General features: G+C 32.8%; 2 protein-coding genes across 2 annotated transcripts in view; one reads left to right on the top strand and one right to left on the bottom strand.

Annotated features, from left to right (window-relative positions):
- LOC135125746 (uncharacterized) overlaps nucleotides 1-22,377 on the top strand; it is a 565,798-nt gene that overhangs the window by 354,001 nt on the left and 189,420 nt on the right. The window lies entirely within an intron of this gene.
- On the bottom strand, nucleotides 7,349-11,249 carry LOC135125929 (uncharacterized). Its single transcript, XM_064051717.1, has 6 exons — nucleotides 11,174-11,249; nucleotides 10,329-10,472; nucleotides 9,952-10,281; nucleotides 9,529-9,580; nucleotides 7,664-9,302; nucleotides 7,349-7,600 (listed from the first exon to the last, which is right to left on the bottom strand). The coding sequence occupies exons 1-6, from the start codon at nucleotides 11,247-11,249 to the stop codon at nucleotides 7,349-7,351; spliced, it is 2,493 nt and encodes an 830-aa protein (XP_063907787.1).

Genomic DNA, 22,377 nt, shown 5'->3' with positions numbered 1-22,377 from the left:
CGAAAAATTACTAACGCACCACTAACTAGCCCTCCTACCACCACCAAAACTGTCCTTGAGGCCATGCTCTCTTAAGTGAACGATAAAATTTCGCTGGATGGGTCAAAACACAAATAATGTGTCGCTTATTATAAGTGCGAAATAATTTATATATTTCGAACAGCATTTTTTTCATGGCATATGACGTAAGAGGGCATGTTTATTTATGTGGTTGTCAGTTGCCACAGTATAAAATTTTTCAAAAATATTAGATATCGTAAGTTTCTTATTAGCGACCACAGCACGTGCATTTGATAACGTTTGGTTAAAGCTTTAATATTTTATCGCACGATGAGTACAAAATTACTTTTACCACCCATCTATTATTTGGTGGGGCTTTAAAACGAATAAATAAACATTGTTGGTACATATGTTAACTGGCAAATTTTTATTTACGAACACAAAAATATATCTCACATGTTTCACTTGATTTTGACATGCAACATTTTTTGTTATATTAAGAAAAAAATGCCCAACTAGTTATTTAATTATGTGTGATGCTAACAAAATTTCTCAAATTAACAATACCGTTGGAATCTGATTATGCAATAGAGTTTTTCGAGAAAGTATATTAGATGTGTTTATCTTTTGAGAAACATCATAATCTACTTGTATGAATTTTTAAACATTTTAAACGGAAACTTATGCGACTATTCAACATATTGAATGACATTAACATTGGAAACATTTTTAACAATAATGCAACAAGCTTAAAGGATTTTCAGTGATATTCGTTCAATTATTTATGTCTTTTTGTATTAATTTTAAAACTACGAGCAAAATATTTTAGTGTTTTAAAGTCTCACTAAATATTTTGCAAAGTCAATTATTTCTTAAAGTTATACTTGGTACAAGAACGTTTAATGAAACATTTATTTCTATTTGTAAACAAACTCATTTTAGGGTAATCCCGTTGATATCATTATCTCTCTATTTAACGACATGGACCGGGCGCGGCGCTTAAAAGTGAAAATATTGAAAAAAATGTTTTTTTAATGCTGACATATATTTCGTCGGTATGTTACTGTAATGTTCATTTGGATTATTTGTCTTATTAATTAGACACTCAAGTAAGTGATTCATGCTTTTTTTCTCACAAGCTTAAAGTTTGTCAATTAAACGAGTGAAAAAAATAGCTTTCAAAACGTGTTACACACGTCATTTTTTTTAAATAAAAAATGGCTTTTAAATTATTACAACTGTCAAATAAAAAATTTATAGATTTATAATAATTCATAATCAATGAAATCGTAAAAAAACCCTCGTTACAGTTTTAAGTGAAAAAGTATTATGCATAAGTTCCTACATTTCTTAGATTTCCCGGTAACACAAAACTATTCTTGACGCTCTAACAAAAGTTTTTGCAATATATATTTACAATACACGTAACCCTTTCTCAAACCCTGTAAAAGATCCGTTGCAATTTACAACGGATAAAAATAAGTTTTTCTACTCCCACATAGTAATCCATGAATTACGAACTGTCTAGCCTCATAGTAAAACCATAGTTACACCCACTGGCATGTAATGAATGAACAGGCACGTAATATATATATATGTTACGGTTAAAGTGAATACTCGGCTAGTTTCCAAACTATCTGGTTGTTATGCAAACTAACCAAGTCGCTAGTTATTATAGACGAAAAACTATTTTCTCTTACATTAGCAGGGTTTCTTGGTTAATTTGTAAACTGCCCAGCTAGTTTATAAACTACCGTACAAGTTTGGATACTTTACATACTTTTTTTAAAGTACATAAATTAACCGAAATAATTGGTTAGTTTACAAACCAGCCACTTTGTTCTGGTTAAAATAAGAACTTTTTCTCTAGTACGATAAAATAACTAACGAATTGTATCATATTTTAGGCAGTTAGTATGCAAACAGCCAGTTGTTTTAGTGTTCAATGCAGGCAATGATACAATTCATTGGTTATTTTATCGTACTAGAGAAAAAGTTCTTATTTTAACCAGAACAAAGTGGCTGGTTTGTAAACTAACCAATTATTTCGGTTAATTTATGTACTTTAAAAAAAGTATTTAAATTATCCAAACTTGTACGGTAGTTTATAAACTAGCTGGGCAGTTTAAAAATTAACCAAGAAACCCTGCTAATGTAAGAGAAAATAGTGTTTCGTCTATAATAACTAGCGACTTGGTTAGTTTGCATAACAACCAGTTAGTTTGGAAACTAGCCGAGTATTCACTTTAACCGTAACATATATATATATATTTATTCCCAGAGTATAAAGTGAGCCCCTCAAAGGGAAAATTCACGGTTGAAGTGAGGTCCAGCACAAAGTGAGGACCAATATATGGACCTCACTTTGTTAAACCACTCAAATTTTACTATATGTCGATCCCACCATTATAGATTAAAATTCTACAAAAACAAGTTGGACCTCAGTTGATGAGAAAAATGATCTAAACTGTATAAATTAGTTGGGCATGTTTCCGCTTGGAGGCGCTACCTCTGATGTATATTTTCTAACCGCACGGCAGTAACGGAATCACAAGGTACCAAATGAGGACCGTAAATGTGGCAACCTTGTGTATAGTACTTACGCACACGTTCTTATGATGTTGCCTACTGGCAGTTGACTCGGTTATTAATTTTTTTGATACACCCCGTATCGTCATCAATTTTTTAGGGGGGGATGAGCAAATACATTTTGATTAAAAATTTACCATGTTTATGATAACTTTAAAACATCTTCAAAATTTCAAAGCATTCGGTTTCGTAGTTCCTGATTAAATCAATAAAATAAATTCACGTATTCATTAATTTTTTTGAGTCAGCCTGTATACGCAAATCCAAAAAATATGAAAGGAATGGTAAATTACAAGGACAGGTTCATCATTTTTTACACAATTTAGATAGGATTTATTCGGCAAAATTGTGAGCTGACGTCATGAATTTGTTGGAGGGAATAAGTAATAATTGTGCGAACTTAAATGAAAAAGACACTCGTGTCCTCAGATCTAAAAAGAATATAAACTGCACTGCCTGTTCTACGATTGATGTTGCTGGGCAAATTCTCGGTCTTACTAGTGTCATTGAATGGCTTCAGAAACAAATGAGTGAGTTTAAAGTATTGCTGTCCTCACAAAGTAATCGACCTCGTATTTGTAATAATGACTCTTTTACTATGGATGATGTTCGGGGCGAGATTGATGAGCGTAATGCCAAAGAAAAAATATTATTATCTTTAATTTGAATGAACCTGAGTGAGCTGCCGGTGATTTAAACTTGGTGAATGATATTTTTAAACATTTAGATGTTAAAGTCGATACTGGCAAAATTGGGATTTTTAGATTAGGGAAAGATAGGTCTGACAATAAAATTCGACCTTTAAGGACAGTGTTAAATTCTAAGGATGATGTGGGATTGGTATTAAAGAAAACAAAAATCTAAAAATTTTGTGCGCAACCTCAAACTATTTATCAATAAAGATTTAACAATGAGGCAACTTGGTTTGAAGAGAAAAATTATCACGGACTTTCATGATAGGACGGCTAAGGAGGAAAATATATTTTTTTCACTAGCAGCCATCAAGCATGCAAATGTCGACTCATTTAGAGGTAGCAAATTCAACTTTTGCGACCACCGGTTCAAAAAGAAAAATTGAGGTTATGTACGCAATGTTTGATGTGATTATTTCTTAAAAAATGAACAAATGTGTGCTACAAACATTACTTTAGTATACGCACGGTAGTTGGTAGACGGTAGAAGATAAAATGATTAACTCAGCGACAAGTATAAATGGTTTTCTTTGTGTTGAAGATTTAGATTAAGTTTGATTAGAAATCAAAACAAAATCATGTTGCGTCAAAAAATTGAACGTTTATTTTTTCAGTTTGTTGTCTTACGGTTTCTACTAGTGAAAAAAATAGTATATTAACCACGGTTGCAAAGCCACTTCTAGACCTCGCGCTTCAGAGCCCTCGACGCTGCGCGTCTCGGGTTCTAATTTGCGCTCGGTCTAGAATGCTTGGCTCTGCAACCTTGGCTAATAATATACTATTTTTAAATACTCGAATGGTATGCCTCAGATAGTTGTTGCAAAAAAACTGTAACTATCCAACCGTTTGACTTTGTTTCTATAAGATGTTATTATCAGAATGTGCAGGGTATAAGGAGTAAAACTCATGAGTTTTATGAAAATGTTCTAGCTGGTGATGACCTGGGTATTATTTTTCAGAAACATGGGCTAATGATGATATACTAAACTCTGAATTGTTTCCAGTTGATTATTAAGTTTTTAGGTGTGATCGTGGCTCAGGTATCGGTGGTGGTGTAAAATCGAGGTTTGGTTGTAAGTCAATTGAATTTGAAACTGATTTTGAATGATTACAAAGTTGATGTTATTTGTTGACGATTGCACTTTAGAGGACTGAATTTCGTAGTTATTGTTATTGTTCCTTCATCTACCCCATCCTTGGTATATGAGCATCAAGTTCATAAGCTAAAATTAAGTGATTTGTTTTATTAATGATAAGTTTATTTTTGCGGATGATTTCAACGCTCCACTGTTGAATGAGCTAGCTTGTTCTAAATCTCTTAGTATCGTAAATTTTATTAGTTCTGTTGGTGCTGTACAAATTAGTGAGGTGAAAAATGTTAATAACAGATGTTTAAGCCACTCAGAAATTACCTTAGTACGAGAAGACTCAGCATCCTGCATTGTTATTTGATATTCAATACCCATCTGGGAGATTTAAACCTTTTGTAGTATCTAATTCTACATCATATAATTTTAAGAGATGTAATTTTAATGAATTGTTAGTCTTATTCTTAGTACTGATTGGACTCCGGTTTTCAAATGTAATAATATTGAGAATGCCTGGCCTGCACACATTCTATGCCATATTGAATTCTTATTTAAATCTAACTGTACCAGTTATCTGTAAACGTGAATATTCATTTCCAGTTTGGTTTTTTTCAAAAACTAGGCGAGTCATAAGAGTTAAGAAACATTATTTGAAAATATGGAGGTTTACCAAGTCTAATATTATTTATTGTGTTAAATTTAAGAATTATCGCAAACTTGTAAAATCAAGTATTAAGACTGACCATCTTGCGATGGTATCTAATTGTATTCGAGATGATCCTAAAAAACGGTGGTCGTTTATAAACAGTCTCAAGGGGCAAAGGCGTATTCTAAGTTCTATGTTAAATATCAAGGGTGATATTATTGATAGTCCCCAGAATATTTCCGATGCATTTGTCACATTTTGAGTCTGTGTATGAAAGAAATTCTGCTGTAAATTCTACATGTGAGCTACTGCCTAATTGTAATGCACTTAGCAATTTAAAGAACAACAAACCCATTTCCTTCCATATGGTTCGTCAACTGTCGTCCAAACAACACGGATTTGTCAAAGGAAAATCTACTGTTACTAATCTTTGTTCTTTTACGGATTATGTTTCACATCCCCTTGACAACCATTTACTGGTTAATATAATTTACTGTGACTTCTCTAAGGCTTTTGATGCGATACATGCTTTTACATAAGCTACATGTCTTTGGTTTGTCTGCTGATTTGGTTCAGTTTGTTCGTTCCTAGCTGCAGGGTAGGAAAAACTATGTTTAATATCAAGTTTTCAAATCTCGGTTATATGAACTTCCGACTGGAGTTCCACAGGGGTCAGTGCTTGGACCCTTGTTGTTTTCTGTTTTTATTGATGATGTAGTGCAGAGTCTTTTTTCTTGTAATTGTTGTTTACGTTATGCGGACGACTTAAAAATTTTCGAACTATTGAATCTGCAATAGATTGTGAGTTACTTCAAACTGACCTTAACATGATTTATCAGTGGTGTACTCCTAACAGTTTGGTACTAAACAAAGACAAGTGTAGGGTCATGACTTTCTCAAGGAAACAGAATACCATTGTTTATCACTATGCAATTAATCAAAAAGCACTGAAACGTTGTGACACATTCTTGGTGTCATATTTGATTCCAAATTAACATTTAATAGTTATGTCGAGACGTTGTGCAAACGGTGTAACAGCATTTTAGGCTTTCTTACAAGAAGTACGCGTGATCTCAATAATCAAGCCCTTGTCAGTTTCTATAATGCTCACATTCGTAGTAAATTGGAGTAATGTTCTGTTGTTTGGAATCCATGCTATAAGAATTATGCTGATTTGGTTGAAAGAGTACAGTGAAAATACCTAAAAATCTTGTATTATCGGAGGTATAGAAGCTTCGTTGAACATAGTTATCCTTCTAATTTGTTATTGAAAGTGTTTTCGTATATATCTTTAAGCAGTCGTAGGATTATGTATGAAATTGTATTTGTTATAAAATTAATTAGATATGTAATTTCTGATGAGTAGATACTTATTGGCATCGGTTAATTTACTAGTCCCAGGAATAAATAGTAAGATGACGGACACATTTTATCTACCTGTAGCGAGTATGGACCTTTATGCGCAGTCACCTATACATATTATCTATGTGTAGAAGTATTAATAATTTATGTTCAGAGGTTGACATTTTCACCATTAATTTACGCAGACTAAAATCTGTTATTTTAAATAGTTTTTAGATGATTTGTGGAAGGGTGGATTATTTAGGAATCAATTTTATAATTCATATTTAATTTACTTACTTTTGGTTTATTGTGGAATATATTTATCCTGTAATTGTATAGCTGGTGGATAAATAAAATATGATTATTATTATTATTATTAAGTAAAAATATTTTGATTAAACATTTATCATGCGTATCATAATTGTAAAACATTTGCAAGATTTCAAATCATTCGGTTTTGGAAATTCAAAATTAAATTTGCAAAGTGTTGTTTTATAATTTTGATTTTTTTTCCAAAAATCTGGGCGTTTCGCATAAAAACTCAATACGGAATCATAAACTACATGTGTGGGGATGATTAGACAAATTTTGGTTAGCGTTTTACCATCTACATGATATTCCTCATATAAATACAAAATTTGACAACTATCGGTTCAGTACTTTCGGGGATTATCTGTCTAATAAAAATCGGGACGGTAGACGGACAGACGAATGGACAGACAGACAGACAGACAGACAGACAGACAGACAGACACACAGACAGACAGACAGACAGACAGACAGACAGACAGACAGACAGACAGACAGACAGACAGACGGACAGACAAACGGACAGACAGACGGAAACGGCAGACCTATTTCTTCGTATTATAAGGGTCGTGAAAGGTCGAGAAAACGTAAAAGTAGAGAGTCGGCCGATAGAATCGATTACAATACTTCCTTCGCTTACGTTCGGGAAGTAAAAATAAGTTTATAATCTGAAATAAAATTTATTTGTTTTGGTTATATTTGTTTACAACAAAGATTTTCATTTTTTCCCAAGATTTATTCGAAAATAAATCGGGATGTTCACTTTTTAAATGGAGACATTCATTTTTCTTGGGTGGAATTTTCTTCTTCAGGTGATTTTTGAAATAGCTTAATACCACTTCTTTTTGACTATCCGTCCAGGGCTCTAGCGTACGTTTCTTTTTCGTTTGGGAAACATACATAGAATTTTTCTTAGATGAAGTGGGTTCCTTCTTTAAATTACAGGAAAAACATTAAAATATTGTGAAATAATAAGAAATACCTATAATACTCACGTTGTTCTTATCAATCTCGCCTCTTATGTTTTGTTCATTGAAGTCATCACCTTCACTGTCGCCATCTGACTCTTCTACTATGTCTAAATTGATGTTGATGTCGTCTAAGCGTTGCCCTTTATATTTCGAAGCTTCACCTTTTTCATTAAGTAGAAGTAATTTTGACACTTTGGCCATTTGATACACATCGCTAGGTAACCTATAGTAAGTTTTGTGTATTTCAGACGTGTGTCCCATGAAATTTGCTAATTGCTCCAAATCTTGTTCAGACAAATTAATTACTTGAGACATCGTTGCGAGGTGCTTTCTTAATTTAGTCGACGTCAAAGCAGCCGGATTTTTTACACCGGCAAGCCTTACATGCTTGTAAATTGCCTTCGTTCCATTGATACTACTAGAGGATTTTGTATTTGCAAATAAATATTCATTTTTGTGCCGCATAAAATGTTTCCGGACTTGCAAAAGTAAATCTGTATTTCTGACCATGTCTTCCGTAAACAGAACCGGAACTCCTCGACCTCGTTTTCCCCTTATTACAACTCTTTTGAAGGATTTCATCAGGACTTTTTCACTTTCAGTGATACAGCTATCGAATTCATTTGTACTTTTGTTATTTATATTAGCAGTATAAGAAGTTACGGTCATTCTTTGTAATTCGCCAACCCTTCTTCTATTTAGGAGAAGCAGTTGCACATAGGTTAATTCAGTTAAAGTTTTGAAAGCTTTTTCATTTTCTGGATACTCCGCGAGGGTATTTCTACATTTGCCGCTTTCAGCAAGTAGGTATGCTTTTAACAAAGTAAGATCTTCGGCTAATGGAATAAGTGAGGGTTTGTTCCACTTTTTTTGTTGTAAGTCACTGTTAGCTATGGTGGATACCTCGAACCGCCACTCATTAACAATTAATTCTTTCAAAATTTTTAAATTATTTGCATCATTTGTTTCTGCTTTATATTTTTTAAGTGACATGTTGTAAGCCACGTCAATGCAGTCTTTTAATTCCGTTCCCATGTGAGATGCTAGTGATGGAGCACCATAAGAGTCCGTTTCGGCGTCATATCGGGAGATTATTTTAGTGCACTGAACAAGAATATCGAAATTTAATGGATCTAGTGCTTGGAATAAACTTTTAACGTTAATCTTTTTTTTTATTTCTATAAGTAAGGAGGCTAGTTGTCTCATTTTGCGTGAGGCAACTAATCGGAATTGTTTGTCACGATGGCTTTTCAAATACCTCCTAGCTACAGCACATATTAAAGGATCTGTTTTCGCTGTAAACGATATCTCATCTGGTCTCATCGTTGGAAATACTTCTTTTCGCAAAATATCATTCTCTCTGTAAGCAGCAAACAAAGATTGACCCTCACTTTGGGCATTGGTTCTTATGGTTTTATCATCGTTATTATGCGGACATTTTTTCACATGTCTGTAAAGAAATTTTTTCTTATAAAATCCTTTGCAATGCTTACATGGAAGGTATGCGGTGGTAGAGAGTTGCTCTAAACTATCCAATGTAGGCTTCCTTACTGGTACCACATTTTTACCAACAGCACTTTTCAAAAAATTTCCTTTGTTTCTCAGCTTGGTAAAGAGATCTTTTCTTCTTTTGCTATAACATGTCGCGAAAACTTCATGACCTCTGTATCGCAAAAAAAGCAATTATCTTTTTTATTCCATACACGTTTCTTTCTCGAATTAGGTGCCTAGTAATAGATAGATATTCATAGATATTTTAAATTAAACTATTTATAACAATGAAACACACCTCTCCTTTGTCTAAATTTTGATTTGCCTGATCGAATTCATTATTGTCAAAAAATGTATCTTCAAAATTTGGAACATTTTCAGCATCACGATCTTCGTACGTATCAGTTTCATTAGTAGTTGTTGTGACTTCATTAAACGATATTGGACAATCTAAAAAAGTATAAACTTTCATTCACACAGTAGGGATGTATTCAAGTCTCAATAAAACTTGAAGAACAACGAAATATCTAAAGTAGGTATTTATAAAAACCCCATCCGAACATGGAGCATTATTTATAGTAGAGACAACTGCTTTGGGGAGACATGAAATTAATACATTAATCTTAACTGTTACTATTTCACAATTTGTATTATTGTTCTTTATCGTCTCCCATGGTAAGAAATATCTACTTCTTTTCACATAATGTTATATTTTTTGTAAATATTAAACTGATGCTTATAGTCTTATCGACTCAAAGACAATATTTATAAATTTATAATAAAAATATGTTATTCCTTTTAAAATTTTTGGCAATACTTACTTATATATGTAGATGTACTTGGTTGGTCTAAATTAGTTAATACATGTGTCTTCCTTCCTGTATTTTTGTTGATTACATTCTTCTTATTTCTGTTCCCTCCATTCAACGCATTTTGTTTTTGTTCCTCCATATCAGACTGGCGATCTCGTAAAACACGTGGTGGAAACTTTATAAAGTTTTGAAATTCAGAATCGCTGTCGGAACATGTCTCTTCAGAATCTGGAATGTATTCATCGCCGCTGTCTTCATAGGGTTCGGTTTCATCATCAACAGTTGATGTAACTTCTTCACCAACAGTTGATATAACTTCTTTAAATAACTTGTGGCGATCTAAAAAATTATGATGCCAATAGGTATAACTTATGTGCAGTACTCACTGGAAAGAAGTATGGTTATTTCATTTTGATCTAGTCCTTTCGTACTTTCATATTTTGGGATTTCCAGTAAATCCAAAGTACTAGCATCAGCCTTCAAAGTAGCTTTGGCCCTCAATAATATTTTCCGTGTTCTATTCATTCTAACTACAAAACAAGATTATCAATATGTAGACTATTCGTATCATACATTACACAAATGCATTTAGCTTTGTCGAATGATGGCAAAAAATTGTTCAAATGATACTTAAACAGAATTTCCCTTGCCTGTTGTAACGGGCTTGGGAGATTTTTAAATTTAACTTTTTTTTACTTCATCAAATGTGAAACTCTTGTCGTGGTCCTCGTGCCCGACATATAATGAAAATATTATTTGTTTGTTGATAGGTTGGTTCGTGATGATGGTAACACATTCTAGTGACTGGACATAGAAAATACTAACTAATGAATAATTATATTTAATATGGAAATGACTACGTATTTACGAAAGGAATTTAGTTTGGAGTTATCATACAATTATAATTAACAGAAATGTACTTTACTATTAAACCTTTTTGGTAAATTCAAGAAAACGTTATAGGTATGAAATAAAATCTTTGAAAAATAAAACAAACAAACATTGAAAAATATATATAAAATGAGAATGTTACATAACACTAAAAAGGTAAAGAACACTATAGGAGCTACGTAGTCAGCGTTCATCGAAACAATATTACCATTTAACCAATAATTTTAATGCAAATTAATTTCAAAAATATGAAACTCAAAACATGATCCATTCAACTCAATTTTAAAAATAAAAAAACTGTTTATGAAATCATGCACATTTCAGAGATATCAACACTTACCCCTTATGTAACAACAAAAACACACATTGGGCTGGCAACTAGTTAGGGGACTCTGATCTCTCATGAATCTTTTCATCTTTTGTAAGTGAGGATCCCTCCAAAGGAGATGTTTTTGCAAAATTATTTACCAGTTACCAGTCTATTTGGGGAGTCATAAAAGTATTCGTATTTCCGCCATATAAGGTTTAATTAAGTTTAATATTAATATTTTAATTGGCAAAAGTGCTATTATTAACAAATTTAAACTATGAAATTATAAAACTGGACAAAGATATTCCATCCAGACAAGCGGCGCCAATATTTAACTGTGAAATTATAAACCTTGATTAAAGCGGTGTGAAATCATAAAATCCAGGATTCACAAGGGCATCCTTGATCTTTGCAACGATGAGGATTGTTCTGACTCATATTGATATCTCCAAAAATAAGTAATTTATCGCCCAATACACTGTGAAATATAAAGTGCAATTCAAAACCAATGGACGTTGGTACATGTTTTTTAAACAGTTATTAATTTTAATAAGAAGAATAACTTACTATTTTATTTGTTTTAGTGTATTATCTGTTAATTTTTCTATCCTAAGAATCATGCAGTTTTGTACATTTCATTCTTTTTGAAGAAAATCAAATTAACGCAGACTAACGTTATACTCCCATTACAAGCCTTATGTAAAATTTTACGTTTTTTTCGGAAATCCGCATATGTAAGATTAAAATAATGAATGTATTAATGAACCTCCACATGTCCAATTTCAAAAGTAAAGATAAATTGATAAAATACATTAAAAAAAATATTTTCTTTAATTCACAAGAACATCTGAAATATTTTATTTTGCAAATTTTAAACAGAACTTACATAGCAAATTTTGGATAGTGTTTTACAATCTGCGGGGCAATACTAATAAAGTATATTTAGAATTTTATAATAATCAGTCCAGTAGTTAACAAACATACTTGCATAATAAAATCGCCGACACAAGAAACGACAAATAGACAGGCGGAATCTAGAGACACAGCATTTGTGAAATGATCTCGAGGATAAGCTTCCTTAAAGCTTAGGCTTGGGAAATAAAAATATACCATTCAACAAACAATGTTCGAACAAATTTGTTTCAAGGGTACGTTATTTACAGTTTTACCATACTTACCTTTATTTTGATAATTTCAATTCCCAATTTACGAACACAACACTTCAACCCAGCGCGTAAAAATGAAAGCGTTATTCGTTTGTTATGTCTAGAAACGTGTGATACGGAAAATCTTAACTCAGAAAACATGGCAACATGGTGTGGACCTTACTTTAGCATGTTCATGATTTTATACATGTGTAAAGGTCCTCACAGTGTCTGCACTGAGTAACGAAATATACGGTTCTCACATTAACAGAAGAATGGTGCAGTCCTCACTTTGTGATAATATACTCGTAAAAACAAATTTTGCCGCCTTTCATTTTCCACGTGTATATTGGTGCCTCCCTTAGCGCCATCTAACCAATAAAAGTTATACCAACACTTTGACGGCTCTAGTTTCCTTTTTTCTATAGGTCCTCATTTAGTATGGTCCACAGCGAGTCCTCTCTTTGATAGTTAGCCATAAATATATATATATATATATTACGTGCCTGTTTGAATAGTTTCCATAGCAACTATAAACATTTGCTTTCCCAAAAAAATTTCTTCTGAAAGTGATTCTTCATTATAGATCGTAGAAACAGTATATTATACAACTCTGGTGGTAAGCTAATTACGAACTCATATTACATCACTCGCTCGCTACGCTCGCTCGTGTATAAACTTCGTTCGTAATTAGCTCCTTACCACCCTCGATATGTAATATACCATTTTGTACGACAATCGCTTTTTCGATCATTTCCCGTATAGGTTTCCATAGCAGTAAGTTCAGTTTACGGGTTGCTACGACTAACAACTATAAGAGGCGAACGGTAAGTAAATTACTTACTGTTCAGCTAAACGGTAAGGGGTAAGTAATCATGCATTCAAGATTTTTTTCATTTTAAATTCCATGCGTGTTCGACTTCGACATTTTCGCTTTCAGAATCACTCATGATTGATATTTTAAGCAAATAAATCACTCACTAATAGTCGCGGAAAGAAAATGAACTCGAAATCAAGCCAGATCAAATCTAAATCGACAACGGTCAAAATGGAAACTGATTTTTAAAATTGTTGTTTATATTAATCGAAACCATAGTAACAAATTTTAAATTAAAAAACGACCTTGTTGATGTTTGATATAAATTCTTTCAATTTATGAATTTGTTAAAAAGACGCAAATCTTTTGATGGTCGTACAAAAAATAGTATAAGCATCACGAACGTTAAGGGGGTTTACTGGTCTCAGACAAATTGGAGACGTCGCTTCGCTTCGTCTCCAAACTTTTGCCTTCGACCAGTAAACACCCCTTACCGTTCTTAATACTTCAGGCACAGATTACATACCCTTACGGGTATGTAATCTGTGCTTCAGGTGGTATCACTCAGAATTGTCACACAACAGTTGAGCATAAATAACTCTTCACGTAGTCCAAACACTCTCTAGTGTTCTCTAGTCACTTTTCAAATATCTTAACGCCTGCTACTGCTATCGTTGTTCCGTGCGTGTAGGAGGTATAATGTTGTCGCTCTTTCAAAACGACCGCATCAAATAACGGTAGACGCTTAGCGAGGTTTTAATGAAAATTGGTCTGGACCACTGGAAGAGGGTGGAGTGTTGTGCATGCTGCATCCGAAATTCCGCGTGAATCACAAATGCAACCTTTCACAGTTTTTATGATAAGGCTGAATTTTTAAATTTTATCTATAGGTAATATTGCAAATGAAACCCTTGCTATGGAACAGAGGTAGTATAATAAATAATATAAACATTTTGTGTACTCCAGTTATAATAAAACAATGAGTATTAAATTACAATTATAATATATCTATCAAAACATTAATTTTATCATTTAATTTCTTAAATTATGCATTTTTTTGTAATTTAAGTGAATTCGATCGATAAAAGTACCTAACAGAATAATTAACAAAAACAACTATTACAATAAATTATTTGAAAATACAGAGTACATACATCACTAATTGCAAGTGTCACATTTCCTAGACACCGAAAAGAGAAAAGAAGAACAATAAAACATTTATTACTCAGAAAAGTCTAAGTAAAAAGTGAATATATTTATATAAAACTGTTAGAATAGTATTTATTTAAACTTTGGTCTAAACTTGTTTAGACAGAACTTACCGCGCTCTTAAAGCAAAGTGTAACATATGTAGCTTTGTTGAGAAAGTGTAAAGATTTGATTTTGCATATCCTAAATCATGAAACGTTGAGAAAAGAAAATTAGAAATTCGTGCGATGGACCCTATTACAATACTTTCCGAGCTTATGCTTGGGAAGAAACAAACAACAATAACTGTAACAAACAATACATAATTCAGACATAAAATTTAGGATAAAGAATTTCTTATTCTCTCTGACTCCAAATATAAAAAGTTAACTTTTATGGTCATCCTTAATTAATTCCTTTAGATAAAAATTGAAAAAAAAATCTTTTAATTTCTGATGCATTTTTTCTTTATAAAATGTTTCGTCTCTGGAATTCTCCTTTCGGTGTCCAAAAAACAAAGAAGCAACTTTTTTTATTAGAAACATAGAGTTGTCCTTGAACTTGATAAAAGTAGCTATGATTGCGTTTGAGTTTGAATTTATTATTTACTATTGTTGCAAAGTCTACTTTTTTTTGATTAATGATCTGGAATCTGGCTGCATATGGGCATTTTATCTCTAAAAGTGTGTTTTCGCCAATTATGCCATCTGGAGAGGCACCTAAATAATTGTCGGTTGGATGAATATATAATCCACATGGACGAATTTTTTCTTTTAAAATAGATTCCATGTCCCGTCGAGCTATTACTTCATTATCTACTCCATATCTGGTATACTATCCTCAAAGATATTTGGCGTTTATGACTTCACACCAATTTGACTCCCATTATAATTCAATAGGCCGTCACAACCGGATGTCTTAAACCCGCTCACCGATACCTACCTGAAAAGACCTTTTTTGGTAAAAGCACAGGGCAGGACTGAGTTTTGCATTTACCGACAACTGCGCCTTTCGAGTTTTTTATTTTAAGTAAAAACAAAGTAACTTTGTACTCAATCATTTTTTATTACAGCACAACTATTTACTTATTAACTACTACTGCTTATTTATTGATCGATGTAGTCACTGTCATCATCACTCGACTCTTCTAAATTAATAATTAACGGTGTTATCAACCGTGCCCTGTACTGGTCTTCTTCTTTTGTGGAATGTCGTACACAATTGGCCCACATTTCGGCAGTTATTTTGGAAGCTTCTTCCCTAATTATGTCAATTGTTGCACTACTAAATTTTGGTGCCGTATTATTCCTTCTTATATTATTTTTCATTTGCGACCAGATTAGTTCGATGGGGTTAAATATACAATGGTACGGCGGAAGTGTGCTGTAGAGAGCGGATTTCGGTCGGGCTAGACAAGGCCAAACTCGGTACGGCTCGTACGGGATGGGAATTCATTGCAGTTACGGGGTGCACTTCGTTTATTTGAGATTAGAATACCGCTGCTTCGTTGCACTCTGCTGTTAATTCCAGTTCTCATTTACTTAGCCGTTTGATTAATAAATCGTTAATTGTACTTATGGAATAAGTGATATTCAAATTCAGTGATTATCTATCACCCGCTACTGAGTCCCGGCGATCCAGCGCGTCCCCACCTATAATCGTGACGTAGCCCGACAGAAATCCGCTGTCTACTAATCACCCTAAATCCACGATCTCGCGCCATAGCATCTATTTTATATTGTTTGTCAAATTTTCGAGTGTGTAACACTTCTAATAATTGTGTCTTTGTGTAATTTTCTTCAAAGTATAAATCAGGTTCCGTAAGGAAATTTTGAAATTTGAAAATTTTAACAAACAAAATTACTCTGAGTCCGGTCCTTCGCGTCTCGACCGTCCCTGGCACGTCGAAAAGGTCTTTTCAGGTAGGTATCGGTGAGCGGGTTTAAGACATCCGGTTGTGACGGCCTATTGAATTATAATGGGAGTCAAATTGGTGTGAAGTCATAAACGCCAAATATCTTTGAGGATAGTATACTCGTATTGTCTCTAAATCCTATCAAAATGGACCTACTAACTTTTAAACAATCTGAGGCCCAAGTTTACATATCCGACCGAATGCCAATACCAATACCCTCAGCTAGCCATGACTTTAGAGCTAGAATTGCCATAACTACTAATTTCCTATGATGTAGGGAAAATATTTTAAATTTTTAACTGATTTCTAAATATATAGTAATGAAGAGAACAACCACATAGACAGCTGCTTTGATGTGATAGATTTGATTTTTAGAATTTTATTTTTTCTCTTTATTGTAACTTTTAAAGTTATAAAAAGATGTGTCTAACAGTAAAGTAAAGGTAATGAGTAGAGAGCGGAAAATATGCAGCAAAATTTTGAGAAATATGATCATATGATATGCACCAAACTTATGCAAATATGCAGTAACTTTCTTAATATATGCAGAGATATGCAGTTGCATATGCTCCAAAAATTAAAGAAAAACTTAATAAGCGAAGTAAATTTATTTATAAAATTCAAAAACAGGTTTCCCGAGCCTACGTTTTATTACAAAAAATTGGTCTAAAGAGTTTAGACAGTACTTCCCTCGCTGTCGGAAACTTGACGACTGCATGCCTATTGTGTTTTTTTTCTCATTACATTTTTGTAGTGGGAATTTAAAAAAAAATTGCGATGACGTCATCAACATTTTTGCAAGGACACGTATATCAGTTGGGATAGATGTAGTGTAATACTAAGAATAAAATTATTATATTCTCAAATTTTCGGGAAAATGAATTGGGTCGTTTTGAATATTAATTTGTAATAATCAATAAAATAACGAAACAATTTACTCACGTATACGTATCAGAGGCAACTGAAAATCGTGTATGTATAAACATTCTTAATTTAAGATGACAGGCGTAACAGCATACGTGAGAGTTAAACAGAGAAACTGTAAACAAAACGACCATCGGTTTTATTGCTTCGACTTCCGCTTATTATATAAAACATTGGGTTTTATTTTAATTCTTGACGGTGAAATTCACAATTGGTTGATTATAAACATGTCTATTTCACATTCGCGGAACCAAGTGAGCGCATAAAACAAATGCAGGTCTGTAATGTTAAAGTCGATGTAAATAAGTGTGCTACCCTTATGTTTCAACCGAATTTTTCCTTTAAAAAATTTTGTGTCTACCAAATTAGGTTGGTTGGGGTGTAATACTAATAATAAGTGTTGCCTTTAATTTAATCAATAAAATAAATTGACTTCATTAATTTTTTTGAACCACCTCTTAAGAAAATCTAAAAAATATGAATGGAATGATAAATCACAAGTACAAACTCATCATAATTTTTGCATTTTAGATAGGATTTATTCAACAAAATTTAAGGGTGACGTCATCAATTTTTTTAGGAGGGATGAACAAATACATTTTGAACAAAAGTTTACCATGCTTATAATAACTTTAAAATATTCCCAAGATTTCAAAGCATTCGGTTTTGTAATTCCTGATTAAATCGATAAAATAAATTCACGCCTTCATTAATTTTTTTGAGTCACTCTGTATATGCAAATCCAAAAAATATGAATGGAGTGATAAATGACAAGTACAGACTCATCATATTTTGTACATTTTAGATATGATTTATTCGGCAAACTTTCGAGCTGACGTCATCAAGTTTTTGGAGGGGATAAGCAAATATATTTTGACTAAAAATTTATTATGCTCTTTATAACCTTAAAACATCTGCAAGATTTCAAAGCATTCGGTTTTGTAGTTCCTGATTAAATCAATAAAATAAATTTACGCATTCATTAATTTTTTTGAGTCACCCTGTATATGCAAATTGAAAAAATTTGAATGGAATGATAAATCATAAGAAGAGACTCACCATATTTTGTACATTTTAGATAGGATTTATTCAGCAAAATTTTGTGGTGACGTCATAAATTTTTTAGGGGGGACGACCAAATACATTTTGATCAAAAATTTACCATGCTTATGATAATTTTAAAATATCTTCAAGATTTCGAAGCATTCGGTTTTGTAGTTCCTGAGTAAATCAGTAAAATAAATTTACGCTTTCATTTATTTTCTTGAATCACCCTGTATAAGCAAATCCAAAAAATATGAATGGAGTGATAGATCACAAGTACAGACTGATCATATTTTGTACATTTTAGATATGATTTATTCGGCAAATTTTCGAGCTGACGTCATCAAGTTTTTGGAAGGGATAAGCAAATACATTTTGACTAAACATTTATTATGCTCTTTATAACCTTAAAATATCTGCAAGATGTCAGAGCATTCCGTTTTGTAGTTCCTGATTAAATCAATAAAATATATTTACGCATTCATTAATTTTTTTGAGTCACTCTGTATATGCAAATCCAAAAAATATGAATGGAGTGATAAATGACAAATACAGGCTCATCATATTTTGTACATTTTAGATATGATTTATTCGGCAAACTTTCGAGCTGACGTCATCAAATTTTTGGAGGGGATAAGCAAATATATTTTGACTAAACATTTATTATGCTCTTTATGACCTTAAAACATCTGTAAGATTTCAGAGCATTCGGTTTTGTAGTTCCTGATTAAATCAATAAAATATATTTACGCATTCATTATTTTTTTTGAGTCACCCTGTATATGCAAATCCAAAAAATATGAATGGAGTGATAGATCACAAGTACAGACTCATCATATTTTGTACATTTTAGATATGATTTATTCCACAAACTTTTGAGCTGACGTCATCAAGTTTTTGGAGGGGATAAGCAAATATTTTTTGACTAAAGATTTATGATGCTCTTTATAGCCTTAAAACATCTGCAACATTTCAAAGCATTCTGGTTAGCAGATTAAAAATTAAATTTCAAAATGTTGTTTTATAATTTTGATTTTTTTTCCAAAAATCTGGACGTTTCGGGTGAAAAGTCGATTCAGAGTTGTAAACTACATGTGTAGGACTATGTTATTTTATACAATTGAAAACCCATTTACTATGTACAATTTTGAAGTGACGTCATCGCATTAGTGGTGGGGATGATTAGACAAATTTTGGTTAGCGTTTTACCATCTACATGATATTCTTAATATAAGTACAAAATTTCACAACAATCGGTCGAGTACTTTCGGAGATTATCTGTCTAATAAAAATCCGGGACGGCAGACGGACGGACAGACGGACGGACAGACGGACAGACGGACAGACGGACAGACGGACAGACGGACAGACGGACAGACGGACAGACGGACAGACGGACAGACGGACAGACGGACAGACAGACGGAAATGGGAGACCTATTTCTTCGACTTCTAGGGGTCATGAAAGATCGAGAAAACGTAAAAGTAGAGAGTCGGCCGACGGACTCGAATACAATACTTCCTTTGCTTACGCTCGGGAAGTAAAAATACATAAATCGCATTGCAAAGTGTTTAATTACATCTCACTAACACATAAATCACGTTTTTAAAGATAATATATACTAAAAAATAAATATAAACAGATCAAATTAAAAAATAGTAGTAATCCACTATTTAATTACTATTTTGGTAACAATTTATTTTGAGATATTTTTCGAAATATTCTAACAAAAAGTTTTTCCGGTGATTCTAAAGTAAATGTATTTGTAAATAAAAAAACTGCGTACTACGTCCACAGATGTAAAAATACTTACTGGTTTAGGGCAGGCGCGATAAAACACAGTTCGTTCTTGAAGAAGTTCAGGAAAAGGTTTAATCCTTAAATTAATTTCAGTTATCTTCGACATATTGATCCCTTTAAATGCTTTCAATACAAACGTACGATGAAAAATCATAGTATAAGGTCCCTTTGACCACCACTAAGCGTACCATTAATACACTTAACTAACGAACAAAATATTGGGAATGAACGGTATTTCCAAAAGTAATTAGGGAGCGAATTTACCTGGAAGGATGGCTTGACACCCAGTGGTGTCTCCAAACTACCATAAAACCCAAACCTTTTCTAGTTATTTGAAGCTCAGGACAATATTTGCAATATGATTAATAAAATTTCGTTTTTCTAGATAAATGCCAATAGAATGACAATAATTTTTACTTCCCGAGCGTAAGCAAAGGAAGTATTGTAATCGAGTCCGTCGGCCGACTCTCTACTTTTACGTTTTCTCGATCTTTCATGACCCCTAGAAGACGAAGAAATAGGTCTCCCATTTCCGTCTGTCTGTCCGTCTGTCCGTCCGTCTGTCCGTCTGTCCGTCCGTCTGTCCGTCTGTCCGTCTGTCCGTCTGTCCGTCTGTCCGTCTGTTGTCACGGATTTTTATTAGACAGATAATCTCCGAAAGTACTCGACCGATTGTTGTGAAATTTTGTACTTATATTAAGAATATCATGTAGATGGTAAAACGCTAACCAAAATTTGTCGAATCATCCCCACCACTAAAGCGATGACGTCACTTCAAAATTGTACATAGTAAATGGGTTTTCAATTGTATAAAATAACATAGTCCTAGTAGTTTACAACTCTGAATCGACTTTTCACCCGAAACGTCCAGATTTTTGGAAAAAAAATCAAAATTATAAAACAACATTTTGAAATTTAATTTTTAATCTGCTAACCAGAATGCTTTGAAATCTTGCAGATGTTTTAAGGTCATAAAGAGCATAATAAATGTTTAGTCAAAATATATTTGCTTATCCCCTCCAAAAACTTGATGACGTCAGCTCGAAAGTTTGCCGAATAAATCATATCTAAAATGTACAAAATATGCTGAGCCTGTACTTGTCATTTATCACTCCATTCATATTTTTTGGATTTGCATATACAGAGTGACTCAAAAAAATTAATGAATGCGTAAATTTATTTTATTGATTTAATCAGGAACTACAAAACCGAATGCTTTGAAATCTTGCAGATGTTTTAAGGTTATAAAGAGCATAATAAATTTTTAGTCAAAATAAATTTGGTTATCTTCTACAAAAAACTGATGACGTCAGCTCAAAAGTTTTCCGAATAAATCGTATCTAAAATGTACAAAATATGATGAGTCTGTACTTGTGATTTATCATTCCATTCATATTTTTGGATTTGCATATGCAGAGTGACTCAAAAAAATTAATGAAGGCGTGAATTTATTTTATCGATTTAATCAGGAATTACAAAACCGAATGCTTTGAAATCTTGGGAATATTTTAAAGTTATTATAAGCATGGTAAACTTTTGTTCAAAATGTATTTGTTCATCCCTCCTAAAAAAATTGATGACGTCGCCCTTAAATTTTGCTGAATAAATCCTATCTAAAATGCAAAAAATATGATGAGTTTGTACTTGTGATTTATCATTCCATTCATATTTTTTAGATTTTCTTAAGAGGTGGTTCAAAAAAATTAATGAAGTCAATTTATTTTATTGATTAAATTAAAGGCAACACTTATTATTAGTATTACACCCCAACCAACCCAATTTGGTAGACACAAAATTTGTTAAAGGAAAAACTCGGTTGAAACATAAGGGTAGCACGCTTATTTACATCGACTTTAACATTACAGACCTGCATTTGTTTTATGCGTTCACTTGATTCCGCGAATGTGAAATAGACATGTTTATAATCAACCAATTGTGAATTTCACCGTCAAGAATTAAAATAAAACCCAATGTTTTATATAATAAGCGGAAGTCGAAGCAATAAAACCGACGGTCGTTTTGTTTACAGTTTCTGTGTTTGGCTCTCACGTATGCTGTTACGCCTATCATCTTAAATTAACAATGTTTATACATACACGATTTTCAGTTGCCTCTGATACGTAGGTATACGTGAGTAAATTGTTTCGTTATTTTATTGATTATTACAAATCAATATTCAAACGACCCAATTCATTTTCCCGAAAATTTGAGAATATAATAATTTTATTCTTAGTATTACACTACATCTATCCCAACTGATATACGTGTCCTTGCAAAAATGTTGATGACGTCATCGCAATTTTTTTTTAAATTCCCACTACAAAAATGTAATGAGAAAAAAAACACAATAGGCATGCAGTCGTCAAGTTTCCGACAGCGAGGGAAGTACTGTCTAAACTCT

This window comes from Zophobas morio, unplaced genomic scaffold (assembly GCF_036711695.1).
Source record: "Zophobas morio isolate AGI-343-1 ecotype UQ-CSIRO unplaced genomic scaffold, CSIRO_AGI_Zmor_V1 ptg000009l, whole genome shotgun sequence".
Lineage (NCBI taxonomy): Eukaryota > Metazoa > Arthropoda > Insecta > Coleoptera > Tenebrionidae > Zophobas > Zophobas morio.
This window is presented reverse-complemented; position numbering and strand designations above follow the sequence as displayed.

Bases quoted from the DNA above. Each gene is read 5' to 3' on its own strand.
- LOC135125929 (XM_064051717.1), bottom strand. From the start codon at position 11,249: ATGAAAAGATTCATGAGAGATCAGAGTCCCCTAACTAGTTGCCAGCCC. The intron at 9,581-9,951 runs GTAAGTATTGCC...ATACTTTTTTAG, and splicing joins AAGTACATCTACATATATAA to ATTGTCCAATATCGTTTAAT. The intron at 9,303-9,528 runs GTACGAAGATCG...TTTGCGATACAG, and splicing joins ACTACTAATGAAACTGATAC to AGGTCATGAAGTTTTCGCGA.